The sequence below is a fragment of the Azolla caroliniana genome, unplaced genomic scaffold, assembly GCF_043228905.1.
Source record: "Azolla caroliniana isolate FFs.n. ecotype wild unplaced genomic scaffold, voAzoCaro1.0.p SCAF_2, whole genome shotgun sequence".
Classification (NCBI taxonomy): domain Eukaryota; kingdom Viridiplantae; phylum Streptophyta; class Polypodiopsida; order Salviniales; family Salviniaceae; genus Azolla; species Azolla caroliniana.
This window is the reverse complement of record NW_028230437.1, coordinates 8,597,383-8,614,749: the sequence shown is the minus strand read 5'-3', so window position 1 is coordinate 8,614,749 and position 17,367 is coordinate 8,597,383. Positions and strand designations below refer to the sequence as shown.

The window sequence follows — 17,367 nt, the reverse complement described above, 5'->3', positions numbered from 1 at the left end:
CGTCAAAGGCGACGAAAGGGAAGAAACGGCTCCCAGAACCGGAGGAGGTGTCACCGGTCCGACCCGTTAAGATAACCATACGGCGACCGGGACAGAAGGAACCGGAACCCTTGACGGCACAGATACATGCCGTTACCCAAGAAGAGGAAACGGAGAAGCCAGTAGAGCACCTCCAACGACGGTCAAGAAGTAGGACCGCCGGGACAGCGGGGGAGCGTTCGGACCCGCAAAAGGAAGAAACGCCCCCAACTCAACCTGAGCAAACCACAAGGGAGGAACCGGAACCGGTCCGTATAGAACCGGCCTTGTCGGCTTCTATACAAGAAGTCATTCCAACGGCTCCGGAGACGGCGAGAACCGGAACTCAACAGCCAGCGAGCCCAGACAGCACACACAGCGGCCAAGGAGTAGAACCAGAACGGCAGATACAGGCACTCAGGCCAGACAATCCACAGTGAACGAGCCGACCCGACCAGCACAGCAGCAAGGCACCAGTAGCATGTGGCTACGGTGGGTAGGCGAGCAGATTGCCGGAGCGGTCGAGTACATAGAGGCGGAGGAGAGAGCGCACCACGAACGGTTGCTCGTCACAACCGTAGATCTAGAGACGGCCCGGTCCAGAATCCGGAGCCTTGAACAAGACTTGGACAGGGTCACAAGGGAAATGGCTCAATTGGCTTTGAAAACACAAGACCAAGTACCGATGACTCCGAGCAATGTACAGAATAAAGCGTCAGATCAACCTGTACATAGCAATCAGACCCCGGCAACGGAAACCGTTCCGGAGAGAAATGCGGCACAAGCCCAAGAGCTTGCGGATTTAAAGGATGAGCTAGCTGCCCAAGAAGCGCTGAGGAGCCGCGAAAGAGAGTTGAAGACGGCAGCGGAGGCAGAACTCAAAAAGACTGCTGAGAATCTACGCCGGGCCGAGGAGAGCTTACGAAAAGGCCACCAAGCGTACGACCGGCTCAAGGAGGAAAAGGAGAAAATGCTGCAAGAGAAGGACAGGCTCCGGAGGAACGCCGAAACAGAAGTAGAGCGCCTGAAAGAGGAACTCCGGCAGCTAAAGGACCGGGAGGACCAGAACCATCGCCAGATCAACGGCAAGCTCAAACAAAAAACGGAGGAATTTGAGCACTTGCACCGGGAGTATAAACGGATGCAAACGGAGCACAAGGAACGGACGGATGAGCTCCGGCAAGCAGTTGATCGGACCGCAACGGCATACGCTAATGAACAAGCGGAAACCAGAAGACGGTTGGAAGAGGCAGAGAAGGTTCGGACAGAGCTCCTCAGGCAACAGCAGGCGGAAAGAGAAAGAGCGGCGGCGGTACTGCAAAAGCTGCAAACAACATATCAAGGGCAGCTGACGCACTACAAAGAGCAGGCGGAGGATATGGCTAATCTCATCAAGCAGTTGAAGGAGGAACGACAAGTTGTGGAAAGTAGAGCGCAAATGGGAGCAAGTCGCATCCAGGATATCATGCGGGCCTGGTTGAACCAGACCAAGAGCTTGATTGACAACGGTTCCGTCAAATGGTGGACCAAGTGGGCCCCGAACGCGGCGGAACTCCAATTGCTCCGGGCCGACGTAGAGAACCAGCGGAAGGAGGGGGATGATTGCTATATGCTGACTTCCGAAGACTTCACCGGCATAAGAGATGAGCTGGCCGAAGACTTTCAAGCCTTGGCAGAGGACCAACTAGGGCAAGTCCGGCAACTTGTAGCTCAGCTGGACGACGACAGGCTGGAGGCGCAGATCCAGTTTGAAAGCTACGAGAGGTCCCGGATCCGGGAAGAGAAAGCACGAGAACCGGTTACGGTCAACCTCAGTGATGAAGAACCGTTACTGGAAGGAGACCGGACTGGAAACAGTCAGACGGAGATGCCGGAGTCAGAGAAACAAACGGAGCAGCCGCCTATAGAGAAGCCGGAGCAGTCTCAGTCCCAACCGCAACCACAGCAGCAGCAGCAAGCACAGCCACAACAACCACAACCGGAAGAACAATTGGAAACTCTGGAACAAAGTATTTTGGACAATTTGGGTGAACAATGAAGGGGCCGAGAAGGGTTCGACGTACAAGGTATTGTCCCACGGGCGTGCCATGTGTTACCGGCCGGCAAGGAGTCCAAAATACGGAGTGAAGGAATTAATTAAGTATGGTTGTAAATAAGCATAGTGTGGACGGACGGACTGGAAACGGTATGCCGTTCCAGATCCGGACGGGTCCCGAATAGGTGCGATAGGCACCGTTTTGTACTACGGGCCGGAAACCTATTTAAAGGCCCGGACCCCATTGTAATCGCAGCAGATAATTAATAGAGCGTATGGTGTTTATACTTCTGTGTTGATTTCCGTTCTGTAATTACTGTTATATCTTACGCGTGTAATTAACAAAAGCGCTCTAATCGTGTAACCTACTTAAGTCAGTGTAATCGTTGAGTCATAATCCTATGCCGTAATCACCCTTTGGTGAAGTGTCTCCGTGACACCTTGTGTTAGGCCTTGTCCGGTCAGAGAACAACAGAGAACGTAATATCGGCATCCGCGGAATGTCGCCGTTTGAGCCGGACCCCATACATCGGAATGAATTACGTCGAGTACGCCTTTGCTCACATTCCGCTCCTTCGGAAATGGGCGTCGGTGTTGCTTGCCGAATTGGCACGCTTCGCATACACCTTCAATCTCCTTTTTGAATGTTGGGAGTCCAATGACGACTCCTTTCGATTTCATTGCTTTGAGTTTGTTGAGATTGATGTGGCCGATTCACTTATGCCATAGCTCTATGTCGGAGTCGGCTTTCGTGCTTTTCGCGAACATGGCGGATTTCATCTCGTGCGAATCGAGAATGAACATCCGGCCCTCTCTTCTCCGCGTGCGATGATTCAGCCTTCTTTTTCGATGAAGCATCCTTCTTGGTCGAATCGTACTTGCATCCCTTGCTCAACCATTTGACTGACCGAGACCAAATTCTTTGTGATGGTGGGTACATGCAAGACATTTTTAATGTATGTTTGCTTACCTCTTTCGCCGAACGGAACATTGCCGATGTGTGCCGAATCGGGTGCGTAGTGTCATCTCCGGTTTCGACATAACCGGGTCGCTCCGGCTCTCGAAGTTCGAGAAACCATTCTTTGTGGGATGTCATATGGTTTGAGGCTCCAGAGTCAACAAACCATACGTCCTCCGGATTGAGGGCACTAGTTGAGGTAGAGGCCGACATAGACTTTGCTCTATGTTTCATCATGAACATTCCGCCACGGTCGGAGTTGTATGCGTACATTCTGCCACGATCCTCGTAGTCGGAGTTGTGACCGTACATTCTGCTATACTCTTCGTATTCGGAATTGTGCGCGTAATTCGCGAGTTGTCGGCTTGTGGAAGCCGATTCACGCATCTTCTTTCGGCACTCTTCTTCGTGGTGGCCGAGCTTTCCGCAATATCCGCATTCGGTTGCGTTTTGACGGCTCGGGCCGGAGTGGAAGTTCCCCCTTCTTGCGAAGGTTCCTTGTTGGCCTCCGTTTTGTGGCCGAAATTAGGAGTTGTTGTCGTAGGTTGGACCTCGTCCGCCTTGTCCTTGGCCAAATCGGCCTCTTGCTCGTCCGCGTCCTCTTCCTCCATTAGAGTGCGTGTAAAGCATGTGGCCTTCCGACTCATTGTTCCTTGTACGCACGTGGTTTTCTTCAACCAATAGCATTGATTGGAGCTCGAAGAAGGAGGGAGATTTTTCCCGTGCTAGAATGACGGTTCACATCGCGCCGAACCGTGGTGCGAGGCCGCCGAGGCATATTTGCACCATCTCATCATCATCTATACTTACGCTTATTGAGCCGAGCGAGTCGCAAAGCTCCTTGATCTTCAAGGTGTATGTCGTGATGGACATATCCCTTTGTTGAATGTTGTTCAACTCTTGGCGGAGTTGAAGCTTCCTCGCAGTCGTGTTGGTGGCGAAAATCTTTCATAGGTTTTCCCACGCTTCCTCCGGCGTTTTGGCTTCTCGAATGTAATCGAGCATGTGGTCGTGAACACATGTCGCCAAACAATACATCACGTGGCTTGCAGCTTGCTCCCATGTTGCGTATCCGAGAGCCGCTTCGGCGGGTCGGTCTTCATGCGCTCCTTTGATGTAGCTCCAATAGCCTTGTCCGACAAGGTATTGGTGCATCTTGTACTCCCAAGATGCGAAGTTGTTTTGATCCAACTTCTCGGTAGGGAGAGCGCTCCCCATTTGAGTATTCATTATGTTGATTCTTCTTCTTCTTCTTCTTCTCTCTTTGAATGCGAGCTATGTAGCGAAGCTACGATAGCGATGAGCCGATTCTTGGTCGTCGGCGTGGAGCACAACACATGATCACGATGAGGCGAATGGGCTAGATCGAGCTACCAAATCGCTCTGATACCATGTAAAGAATTAAGAGATGGATTCTCATGAAGCGGAAGACATATGAGTTATGTGTGTGTATGAGAGAGAGAGAGAGAGTGAGTGAGAGAGACAAGGAATACGCAAGGTAAAAGTATATTAACAAAGGAGAAATACTCAACATTATACAAGGTGGGAGTAGGGTGCTTTATGTAGTCACCCTCTTTCTTCATTAACTACAAGCCTCATGGACCATGGGGAATGTGAAAGCTCATAAGTTATGTGTCATAGAATATGATTCTATGACTCATACTAAATGCTAGAATACAAAGTGGTGACATAATGGTGACTCTTGACCGTTGGAGTGTCTCTTCACTCTCAAGGTGAGTTCACACACTAGACCAAGTTGAGCTTGATTCTCAACAGTTGAGAATCGAGATAAAGTATCCACCTTTGTGTTTGAGCACCATAATTTTGGTAAAATCTTGTTCAACGCATGGAGCACGAACCGTACGACACCGGGAGAAAAGACATGGGATGAGGAAAGTGGTTCATAGTCTAGTCAATGGAAGGACAACCAATTTAGTCAATGGCTGAGGGTTTAAGGTTTATCAATGAAAGGACCACCAATTTAGTCAATGGCTCAGGGTTTAAGGCTCAATGAAAGTCCCACCAATTTGGCGAATGGCTAGGGTTTCAGGTTTAGTCAATGGAAGCACCACCCATTTAGTCAATGGTTCAGGGTTTCGGATTTAATCAATGGAAGGACCAAACAATTTAGTCAATGGCTCAGGGTTTAAGGTTTTGTCCATGGAAGCACTCCCAATTCAGCGAATGGCTCATGGTTGGTCTATGGAAGAACTTCTCGCCTTGTGGATGATCTTGAAGCTCCAATGGAACTAGTTTCATAGAGTTTGCTCAAGATTGTCATGGAGACCAAGTTGACAAGAGAGTCTATCCACATGGAAGACAACCATTGTTCTATATTCAATCGATTTCTTTTCATCTCTTTGATGAGATTTTGCTTAGAGAACTCTCTCTCACACAAAACCGTGTTAGATGGAATAACCGAAGTAGCATGCCATAATTTCGTCAAATAAGGGAAACTATCTTGCCAATCCTTCATTTTGCAAAACATACGCCTAGCTTCATGCATAGTATAGCCTTCACAATTTAAACTTAAAAGTGTCAACAAACCTAGAGTTCCATTTCACAAGCCTTTGCATCATGTAAAATTTGAAGACATGCATTGACATCAACAGTTGGTTGTAAGTGAGAAATCAAAATTCCCAACCATGTCTTTGCTTTACTATCCCTAATCACATCATCATCTGCATAATGGCATGGGCTGAATAATTTTGCTACATTGAAGAGGCTTAAGTCAAGGAACCTTGCATTTAGTCCATCAATAATCTTTTGCACATAATTTTGAGATAGTTTAATACAAGTTTCAAGTGATCCATCTATAAATGGCCTTATTCCCTTAGATTTTGCAATATTGTGATTCGTATCAATGTGACTTGCTTTATCAATATTAGAGACAGAGACAGAGACAGAGAAACAAACAAACAAAAGAGAGGAATGGGCGGAAAATAAAAGAAGCCCTAAGTTTATTTTCACACTATGCATATGTCTAAGCACTTCTTCTCCTTTATCACGTCACATAACATATGTTTACACATTTATCTTTCTCAAATAAAACTATATGCTGTAACCTATAGCCTATAAATTTTATTTTTATTTTTATTTTTTTTCCAAAAGAGAATATACTCCATTAGTTAAAATATACATGAACACGATCCCTTTCTCAGGTAGGCCGTGCCAAGATTATCCTAGCCTACATACGAGATCTCACTTATTTACCTTACACTTTTACATGACTCAAGCCATCCTTTCAGATACATCACCTACCTTCACTATCCCATTTGCCATGTCTATAAATTGTAATTTGTAACTACTAATACATGTACTATTGTTTTGGCCTTAGCAAAATTTGATGGTATTAACAAATTTTAAACCTTCATTTTTTACATTTTTATAAAATATATGCCCGTCAAGATTGACGGTTTCATTTTCAAATTAACCTTCATATACGGTTAAATTTGCCAAAAACAATCAAAACGGACGTCAAAAGGCAACACCATTGATGGTCTTGATACCATGGCATCTTTCATTATTCAAATACATAGTTGGACATGCAATGCTATTCAATCAATTACCACGAAATATCACAACAATTTGAGAAGTTAATGATGCTAATAAGCTTCCATGCTCTTCTTTTAGCTATAGGATGTCAAGAAGTTTTAATGGCATTTACTGGTATACCAGTACAGCTTATGTATTCAACGAATCCTTGTACTCATTTTTCAGTGAAATTACAGAAATAATTAGTCACATATAGATTATATGTCAACAGAACATTTACTCGTGTTTTAGTGAGATAGTGGCAAAACTTAACGAGATAGTTTTCTAATCTTTTCACTCAGTTCATTTTATAAAGCATTGTTTTGACAAATGCATCATCTAATCTTTTTTCACACAGGTCATTCTATAAAGCCTTGTTTCTTCAAATAGCATGATGCATGACCAACATCTTCCACATATGAGCCCAATTGTTCTAAACATACACTGACAATAACGTTCATTAATGTACAACAAACTCTGAAAGATTTAACATTCGAACAAAAAGGGGGGAAACTTGTATTTCAACACAAAGGAGCAACAAAAAACAGTTATCGCCATTATCATCGCCGGCACAACTTGCTTTCCAATTGGGTAGATCAATTTCTGCTCTTAATGGACGATAGGATCAAAAATGGAGCAAAAAAATTTCTTAGGCAACAAACCTATACATATGAATATATATATATAGGAAATGTCTCAAATTTATTCTTCTAAACAATGGAAGAGACATAGATGGAAGCTGTGCCAGACAACATTGTCAAAGAAATGGGAACTACCACGATCCTTTTCTTCGACAACTAAAGAAAACTAACTTCTGAAGAAGAAAAAACAATGTTTTTAGGAGGAAAAGTTTCTTTATACTTCTCGAGAGAGTTGTGTTTTACTTAAGAGAGTTTGGAGAGTTTCTCAGCTTTCTGTACCACTTCTTCAATACCTCCAACCATGTAAAATGATTGTTCTGGTAAATCATCAAATTTACCGTCCAAGACACCCTTGCACATAAAATAGAGATTATTGGGTTAAATAACCTATTGTATGTACTCGATAGTTATATTGAGTTAAATAACTTATTACATGTAATTTCTAATACATCAGTGGTATTTTCTTGTACTTTTTAATCTGTGTACACTATCTGGCTTAAAAATGAAACTTCATGTGCTATTTTTTCTTTATATTTAACCTAAATATAGACTACTTGAACATTGTTTTTAAGACAATACACAGACATACCTTGAAACCTGCGACACAATCCTTCAAATCAACGTATTTCCCAGGTGAGCCAGTGAAGACTTCAGCGACATGGAAAGGCTGACTCAGGAACCTTTGGATTTTCCGTGCCCTTGCAACTGTCATCTTGTCATCCTCACTGAGCTCATCCATACCCAAGATTGCAATAATGTCTTGAAGATTCTTGTAGCTTTGCAAAACTTTTTGTACACCACGTGCACAATCGTAATGACCTTCACCAAGAATGCGAGGAGAAAGCATCCGCGATGTGGAATCCAGTGGATCCACTGCCGGATAAATACCAAGCTCTGAAATCTAAGAACAGTAATCAGATAGCAAACTTTAGTTAAAACCAAGCTTCAAAAATCTAGCGTAATAGGTCACTGATGGCAGATTTTAATTAAAAGCAAGCTAGAAAATATATCATTATGATTCAAAAACGTATAAGAGTATGGAATAGCAGACTTCAGCAGAAACAAGCCAACAAATCTAGCATTACAATCCATAAATCTATTTAAGAAAACATTGGTAGCAGATTTTTATAAAGCATCATTTAGAGAAAAACAACCTAACTAGAAAATATGACATTTCATTTCAAAAGTTCCATATAGCAGTAAAGTCAATTGCAAAATTTCAGCAAAAAAAATAAATCTGAAGCATCTAGCATTGCAGGCTATGCAAAATCCATTATAAGTGTAAAGTCAATACTAAAATGTTAGCAAAAACAAAATCTAGAGCATCTAGCATCGTTGGATACTTCCTACCTGGCGAGAAAGCACAGTTGTAGCATCAAGATGCGCAAAGGTGGTGGCAGGTGCAGGATCGGTCAGATCGTCGGCCGGCACATAAATGGCCTGTACGGAGGTAATTGAACCCTTCTTCGTCGTCGTAATTCTCTCTTGTAAACCACCCAAATCGGTTGCCAATGTAGGTTGATACCCGACTGCAGATGGAATTCTTCCCAACAGTGCAGACACTTCAGAGTTTGCCTACAAATTCTCCAATTTGATGACCCACAACAATATATATACATATATACACTGATTAATTAATATCAAAAAGAACAATCTTTCACCTTATAAGCCTAACTGCATATTTACATAATCCTAGAGTACATGATTATCAACATATAAGCCCATAACCACAAGTGAATGAAATGAATATGATCATAATAATCTCAAATGAAATGGAAGCGATAATCATAGTCTAAAAATGAAATAAATGTAACCATAAAATACCTAAGCAAATCAGAAAATATGGTCAACAAGTTATCATGCTAATCTAAATGAGGCATGATTGCAAAAGCACCTGAGTAAATCGGAAAATATTGTCGATAAAAAGCAACACATCTTGACCCTCTGCATCTCGAAAGTGCTCGGCAACTGTCAAACCAGTTAGCCCAACGCGTGCACGTGCACCTGGTGGCTCATTCATTTGCCCATAGACCAATGCGCACTTGCTCTCTGCCTGCATGAAAAGTACTTTCAAATATATAAAAAAGGAAATGAAATATATGAAAGGAACACATCTGCCCTTCTAGAATTTGTCACAACCAACAAAACATACTTGTTTTTCTCCTAGCTTAATAACACCACTTTCAATCATTTCTTTGTAAAGATCATTGCCTTCTCTTGTTCTTTCTCCAACACCAGCAAACACTGAGAAACCACCTATTAAAAAGAAAATAACAGATATATTTAAATGTATATGATACATTACAACGTTTTCTCTCCTGTTAGAGGTAATTTTGTTATCGTAGTCTCCAAACCATGAGCTTTAGCAATATTGTTGATGAGCTCCATGATAAGGACAGTTTTCCCCACACCCGCTCCTCCAAACAGCCCAATCTTTCCACCTCTCTGATAAGGAGCAAGCAGATCGACAACCTATCACCAAGAAAATGCCATGATGTTAAGAACACTGCAGAATATCAATCAATAAAAACAAATAATAAAAAAATTATAACAGAACATCAACTGAAAAGAAGAGAAAAAAGAAAATTAACCTTGATTCCAGTAACCAAAATCTCTTGTTCAGTGCCTTGGTCGATAAATGCTGGTGCTTCCCTATGAATTGGCAAGTAATGTTCCGTGGCTAGGAATTCAAAGTGAAAAACATATCACTTGCAGATTATTGTGAATTTCCCTTAATAACCCAATACAGGAAAGACACAAAAATAACTTTGTATCTAGTCTCATGAGGAAAGCATAAGTTTCTATATGTTTTTAGAGTTTCTTACTGATGTCACCACGCTCATCGATTGGCTCTCCAATCACATTCATAATCCGACCCAATGTTGCCCTGCCTACAGGGATCTGTCACAAGATTGCAGCATAGGGATCAACTCAGTAGTAGAACTCAACATCCAGGTTTATTTTCACAGATATATTTCTAGCAAACATTTCATAGAACTCAAGTCACATGTTTTCTGATTTGATTGAATTTCTCTTCTGATTTATCAAACTGAATATACTCATACCAATAGCAATATCATTTTAATGTTCACAGGAATGATTAAAGGTACACAAAAATGCAGATTCCAATTGCACTATTATTTGACCAAGACAAAAAACTAATATTTCAATGGGGACGAAATTAGTCTGAAATGTATAAATTCCCTACTACATTCCAATAATTGCATCCATTAATCGCATGCATGAGAAAGAAACATTCCAAAGAAACTGCATCCTAGAAACCCACATTGCTAGAGGATAGTTCTAATCAAATCCTTTAACTAGTTCTACGCAAACTCGCGAGTGCAGCACATCAGGTATCAACCTACATTTCTCTGCATTCAATAAGAACAGGTACGAATTATCTATAATTTTGAAGAATACTCTGGTGATTTCCTATAATTTCATACATAAAACGAGACCCCTGGCAGTAAAAATCTACATTTCTTTGAAGTGTCCAGCACTTTTTGACCCAACGACTATGTTCTACACAAATTCTATACAGATTCATCCAAAAAACTCAACAAAGGATTAGGTTGAATACAGAACCCTATTAATGATATTCTATCTTCTAAAATCCCCATAAAAAAGGTAGCAAATTACTAAATTCTATACAATACTTGAGAAATTACTCAGTTCTATATAAAATGCTAAGAACCATCTAGCATGTGTCTATACGAACCCATGCAGAAAATTGCAACAAATTACTAAGTTCTATGCAAAACCATAATAGTCATCTACTAGTTTCTACATGGACCCATGCAAAAAGCTTCAAAAATATCACTAAGTTTTATTAAAAACCCAAAGAAACATCTAGCAGGTGTCTATAAAAACCCATGCAAAAACCTTTGACAAATTACTAGGTTCAATATGAAACCCAATATTCATCAACTGGTTTCTACACTAACCAAATCAAAAATCTTCAAAAATATTCCTTGATCTAGACAAATCGTAATTCTTGCTCTATACAAATGCAAGTAAAAAAGCTAATAAAAACTCAAAAATGCCATCATAAATAATAGAAGGAGGCAAAAAAATACCAAGACTTCTTATCAAACAGAGGTATAGATGAAAGGTGAAAGTCCAAAGACAAAATAGAAAAGAGATTTTTGTTTTCTTTCTTACCGTGATGGGTGCACCAGTATTGAGGACCTTTTGACCACGGACAAGTCCATCGGTGGAGTCCATGGCAATGGTTCGGACGGTGCTCTCCCCCAGATGTTGAGCAACCTCAAGAACGATCCGTATGTTATGATCTTGGACCTCGAGCGCAGTGAGGATGGGCGGAAGACCCGATTCAAACTTGACATCAACAACGGCTCCAATCACTTGGGCAATCGATCCAATACTTCCTGCGCAAGTGAATTCCGCATCATCAGACGAAGACGAGGAGGCGACAGCATCTGCTGAAAAAGGGCGGAATGATGACAATGATTGTCTGGGGAGAATGTGTGTGGATGTGTGTGCGGCCGATGAGGTGGGGCAGAAGGATGAGATTGGGGTTCTTAGTCTTCTTCTGTGAGCGTGAGCGTGGCGTGGCAGGGGTGAAGGTGAGGGGTGTCTCCCATGGCGAAGCAAAGCTCTGAGTAAATGTCTGGTGGCCATAGCAAATCTCTCTCTGCTGTGACTGGCACTGACTCTTGTTATATGAAGAGGTTAAAAGAGAGAAGATGGAAGCGGAGATGAAACCTAATTAACGACAGGAATTCCTTTTTGGGTTCCTGTTCCGATCATCATCATCTAGAGACAGACAGACAGACAGACAGACAGACATACATACATACATACATATATACATATATACATACATACAAACTCCATATCCATTAATTTACTTTCTAATTCTTGTTCATACTTTCATGAGGTTGTGTAGTGACTGAATTTGTCTCTTGGAAGCCCTTTAGAGCGTTTGGATGCATAATATATATATCTTTCTTTCTTTCCATACTTTTTCGGAGCGCTTCCCGATCCATCCTTTGTAGGTACATGTAACATCGCCTCGCCTCGCCTCGCCCCGCCTATGCCATAAACCCTAAACCCTCACCTATGATCCTAAACCCTAAACCCTCGCCCATGACCCTAAACCCTCGCTTCTGACCAATGTCTCTCTCTCTCTCTCTCTCTCTCTCTCTCTCTCTCTCTCTGCCTCCATCTCGAACACCACCCCGGCCTCTCTGGAGAGACACTCGTTTATTTCGCTCTCTTTCTCTCCGTTGTTGGCTTGGTGGTTTACGTCTATAGCATCAAAAGTCTTGAAATTGAAAGAACCCAAGTTCGATCTCACCATGAGCTAATGATTTATCATGGACCATGGTGTTACAATGCCTTTGCCATTAGAAAGCCTAAATAATTGCAATTGAGGAAATGATCAGACAAAAACTCCACATTAGAATGCCTTTCAATTTCTTAATAGAGGCTTTCACCCCATACCTACCACCCAAACATCTCTCCTTTGAGAAAACACACAATTATATTATATAATCGTATTTGAAAAACACTAGAATGGTTCCACAATTGAGTTTGGTCACCACTACATACGCAAGGAGGGACATGTTAAATTTCTACGTGCTCCAATAAAGAAATTTGTCATATTAGTACTCCCTTCAACATTCGTAGATATGCTTTGACTCCATGCGTACCATCAAATACAAAATCATTGCTCATATCCCAATTATGATGTAATCCCCAAAATCTCGGAAATAATACACATTGTGCAACCTTAGTGAATTGTGCAAACACCAATTGTCTTGGTGACGAATAATACAATAAAAAAATTTGTCACATTTGAGAAATGCAACTCCAAATCTAACAAGCACTTAGACACTATATGAAATAATGAGTACTATCTTCCACTTAAATACTCAAAAGAAGCAATTCCCTCAAACTAGTCCACATTGCATTAGAGATAATCCCAAAGGCGTTTACCCCAATCAATACTCTCCAAATAAAGGCCTTCATTACAGGTGACAATTTAGAAGGTCAACTACATTTCAAGATCTGTCACCATCCATAATCAGAGTTATGTACCTTCCATTCTTGTCTAGCCTCAAATGATATCCATTGAAAAGACTCAATGCAACAACGATACAAGAGATCTGTGGTCACTTGTAAAAATGGTATTTGATCTCGCAAATTCCAATCAGCCCAAAATTGCCCTTCAATTTGTAAACGTAAAGGACCTTGCATCAATGTTATACTTTGTTTTTGTAAATGTTGGTGGTTGAGTGTTGTATGATTGTTGTGTTGAGAATTGACCGGCCACAACCGGTTTCTCGTTCGTATGCAGGTGCAAAGAAACAAGCGAAATGGATACACAAACAGAGACACAGATATTTAACGTGGAAACCCGAGCTGGGAAAAACCACGGGGGTCCATAAACCCCAAAAACAGAATCACTAAGTAGAGAGAGGAATACAATGGGACTCGCAGGCACCAACCTCGAGCTCGTCTTCGTCTAACAAATGGCGGCTAAGTTACAACGCACACACTCTTAGTTATTGTTAGAACGATGGTCTAATGTAAGCATATGATAAGCATATAATATAAATGAAATAAGAAAGGAGACAGAGAAAGAAGGGTGTCGATCCACCCCACCACCCCCAAGCGAAGGGATTGAGACGGACTCGAGCCTTGATCGGCGTCCCATATCACCGTTGTGGAGTCGAGTCATACCTAGGGCTGGCGCGCTCACTACAAGAGTTGACCCACTACGAAACAGAGTCTCGACGAAGTCAAGGGATGATGAAATGAGGGTAGCTAGGCCTCATATTTATAGCAAGACCCAATGCCCCCAGTCAAGTTCACACTTGACCTAATGGGTTGTCTCAATCCTGAGGATTAAAAGTAATCCTCCCCTTCTTTACACTCTCGTTTAACCCTCACACTTATCCACGTGTATAGAATACTACGGTAAATTCTCACCACAGGATATTATATGGTCATGCTCGTAACATACTCCCCCTCTTTAAAACATTGCACTCTTTCAATGGAAAGTTAGGGAAGTTAGTTCTAAGAGTATTTTCGCGTTCCCATGTGGCATCTTTGATAGATTTATCCATCCATTTAATTTTAAATTCTCAGATTATTTTTGTACGCAGATTTTAACATCGAGAATTCTTTTTGGTACATGTGGTTTAGAAGATAATTCTTTAGAAGTAACTAGAGTTTTAGTTGTAATTGTATTGTTGCCAGAACCTAGAAGTTCTTTTAGACGACTTACATGAAAAACTGGATGAATTTCAACGCCATTGGGAAGAGTGAGACGATAGACTTATGAACCAATGCGTTTGAGGACTTGAAAAGGTCCACAAAACCGTGGGGCTAACTTAGCGCACTTACCCGTAGACAATGTCTTAGAATTGTGAGGTACATGTAAAAATACCTTCTGTCCAGGGTTGAATACATGAGGTTGCCTATTATGATCGGCGTAAAAACGCGCTCTATCTTGAGCTTTTTCTATATTATCTCGTGCAATATGCAACATATCTTGCATATCCCGAAGAAAGTTTTGCATACTTCGCAACTCATCATGATGTATATTAACACCAATCGGGGGTCGTGGCTGAAAACCATACATCAACATAAAAGGACTATATCCTGACGACGTATGCTTGGAGCTGTTATAAGCAAACTCCAAAATTGGGAGATAACGTTCCCATTTTGTTGGTTTTGCACCAACGTATGCTCGAAGCATGTCCTCAATAATTTGATTTACTCGTTCTATTTGTCCATCAGATTGAGGATGATCCATGGAGCTCATGCTCAACGTAGTTTCTAACTTCTTAAAGACTTGCGTCCAGAAGTCACTAGTAAACTTTGGATCTCGATCACTCACGATATCCATCAGTAACCCATAAAAACAAAATAACTCATCAACGAATTGGTAAGCCAATTCAGGAGTTGTTACTGTGGTTTTAGTAGCAATAAATTTGACCATTTTAGTTATTCTATCAACCACAACCCAGATGGCATCATGGCCTTTTTGGGTGCGAGGAAGGCTAACAATAAAATCCATGGATATACTTTCCCACTTATTATTGGGAATGTCCAAGGGATGTAAAAGTCCTGTGGCTTTAAATCGCTCGGCTTTGTTAATCTGACATTGGTGACATTTAGTCACATAGCTATGTATGTCAAGACGCATCTTAGGCCAATAGAATTGAGTGAAGATGAGAACGAGTGTACGATGTATTCCAGGGTGCATCATGGCATTCAAAAAGAATTCTCTTTTTTACCTCAGGCAAATCTGGAACACAAACCTTCCCATTACGGTAGAGGAGACTGTTAGCAATGTGGAAGGATTCCTTTGAGGATGTGGTGGTGTCTATCCAGACTCAACTCTTGCCCATTATTTCACAAAATAACTGTCATCAGGATACTTTCAATGAAGCTAAGCATGTTAACTTCATGGATGCGACTTAGTGCATCAGCGACAGTGTTCATGGAACCTTTACGATATCGTATGGAAAAATCAAAGTCCTGGATGAGATCAGCCCATCGTGCCTGACAACCTTTTAGGTCTTGTTGGTCACAAAAATATTTCAAGGACTCGTGGTCCGTAGTTACCACAAAACAATTTCCACAAAGATAATGGCGCCATGTTTTGAGCGCATGTATAACTACAAATAATTCCTTTTCTTGAACGGTATACCAACATTGAGCAAAATCAAGTTTTGATTATTAATATTGGTGGGGATGTTGCTCAAATGGTAGAGCCCTCGCTTAGCATGTGAGGGGTATGGGGATCAATACCCCGCTTCTCCATTTTCTATTGTTATAAATTTATTAATCAAAGCCAACCTTTAACTCTAGCCTTCGATCGAATACTACCTTCGAGTCAAAGGCTAGCTTGGACTCTAGCTTTCGATCAAAGGTTGCTTTTGATTCCAGGTTGTTGCATGTCCTCTCATTGCCATATGTCGTCACCACTACTAATTGTTCACATGTTGCCGTATCCACCATCATTGCAATCGTCATCATACCTATTGATGCATGATGTTGTCTCAAACCCTGTTGATGCAACTGTAGCTAACATCCAACATAGTGGTTACCATTACCTTCTACTCTCTATAGATTTCATCTAATCTCAACCTGGCACATCATCCAAGTACATGTTTTCTAGAATACACAAGAATAATTAGCCAATGTAATACATGCAGATGTAGGATTCAATCTTTGGCTATGACACCATGATTTGTCATTGATGGTTTTCACCAAAATTCAAACACTTCTTGGCACCTTGGATGAGACATACACCAACTTTGGAACACAACTATATGTGGATTCAAAAAAGGATGAGGAAGACAAGTCACCCCTAGATCAAAAGCTCAAACACACCCTTGGTTGGTATATCTATCAATACATCTACATCTTAAGAATGTCTTATTAATCAATAGACCAAATTAAAGTAAAAGAAAGGTGAATAGATTGGATAGAAGAACCTAATCTTCCTGACCACCCTTAAGTTATGATCAAAACATACCTAATCGACCATTGACATCCCGTGCGAAAGAATATTAGGATGATTAGTAGCTTGGAAGAGGTAACTATATGATTAGTGCGACAAAAGCCTAGCCCGCACTAATGGTGTCTCTCAAAGAGCATCATACTTTGTCAATGGAAAAGATCGCAACTATGTATATCTCATTGCAAGAGACAGTGATGCATATGCAAAGCAAAATGTATGCTTGCAAGGAGAGGGAATTAACTCTTCAACATACACTGGAAATGCAAAAGTTAGAGATTAAAGTTTTGCGTGAAGAACTACGTGCAATGAAGAACATGACTATTCAAATGCAAGATAATAGGATGCCTGAAATAGAAAGAAAAATGTTGAGTCTTGAAGCAGAAAAAGAGATTTTAGTGAAGGCAAATGCCGAAATAAAATCTACAATTGAAGGGAAGGAAGATGTGATCATGACAAGGTGGAAAGATGTTCTCTTGAAAGAAACACCAAAAATCACGCAAAGACATTCTAATACCATGGATGTGTTAGATGCAAAGGAGCAATATGAAATCGAAAGAAGAAAGAATAATATTGTCATTAGAGGTATGCAAGAGAATGAAATAGAGAATGCATTATCTCTTGGACAAAATATTATGAAATTCTTTGAAGATCACTTTGCCATGCGAGATGTTATTGT

The 17,367-nt window shown here is 41.3% G+C and overlaps 1 protein-coding gene across 1 annotated transcript; it reads right to left on the bottom strand.

Moving 5' to 3' along the window:
- Positions 1 to 7,041: 7,041 nt before the first annotated feature.
- Positions 7,042 to 11,845, bottom strand: LOC147867303 (ATP synthase subunit beta, mitochondrial-like). The gene is made up of 9 exons (XM_087315100.1): positions 11,351 to 11,845; positions 10,012 to 10,087; positions 9,778 to 9,866; positions 9,541 to 9,658; positions 9,339 to 9,442; positions 9,081 to 9,239; positions 8,537 to 8,761; positions 7,776 to 8,087; positions 7,042 to 7,537 (listed from the first exon to the last, which is right to left on the bottom strand). The coding sequence occupies exons 1-9, from the start codon at positions 11,828 to 11,830 to the stop codon at positions 7,430 to 7,432; spliced, it is 1,671 nt and encodes a 556-aa protein (XP_087171226.1). The 5' UTR covers positions 11,831 to 11,845; the 3' UTR covers positions 7,042 to 7,429.
- Positions 11,846 to 17,367: the final 5,522 nt, after the last annotated feature.

Bases quoted from the DNA above. Each gene is read 5' to 3' on its own strand.
- LOC147867303 (XM_087315100.1), bottom strand. From the start codon at position 11,830: ATGGCCACCAGACATTTACTCAGAGCTTTGCTTCGCCATGGGAGACAC. The intron at 9,443-9,540 runs GTTTGGAGACTA...TCTTTTTAATAG, and splicing joins CAATATTGCTAAAGCTCATG to GTGGTTTCTCAGTGTTTGCT. The intron at 8,088-8,536 runs GTAGGAAGTATC...TACTGTTCTTAG, and splicing joins CAACTGTGCTTTCTCGCCAG to ATTTCAGAGCTTGGTATTTA.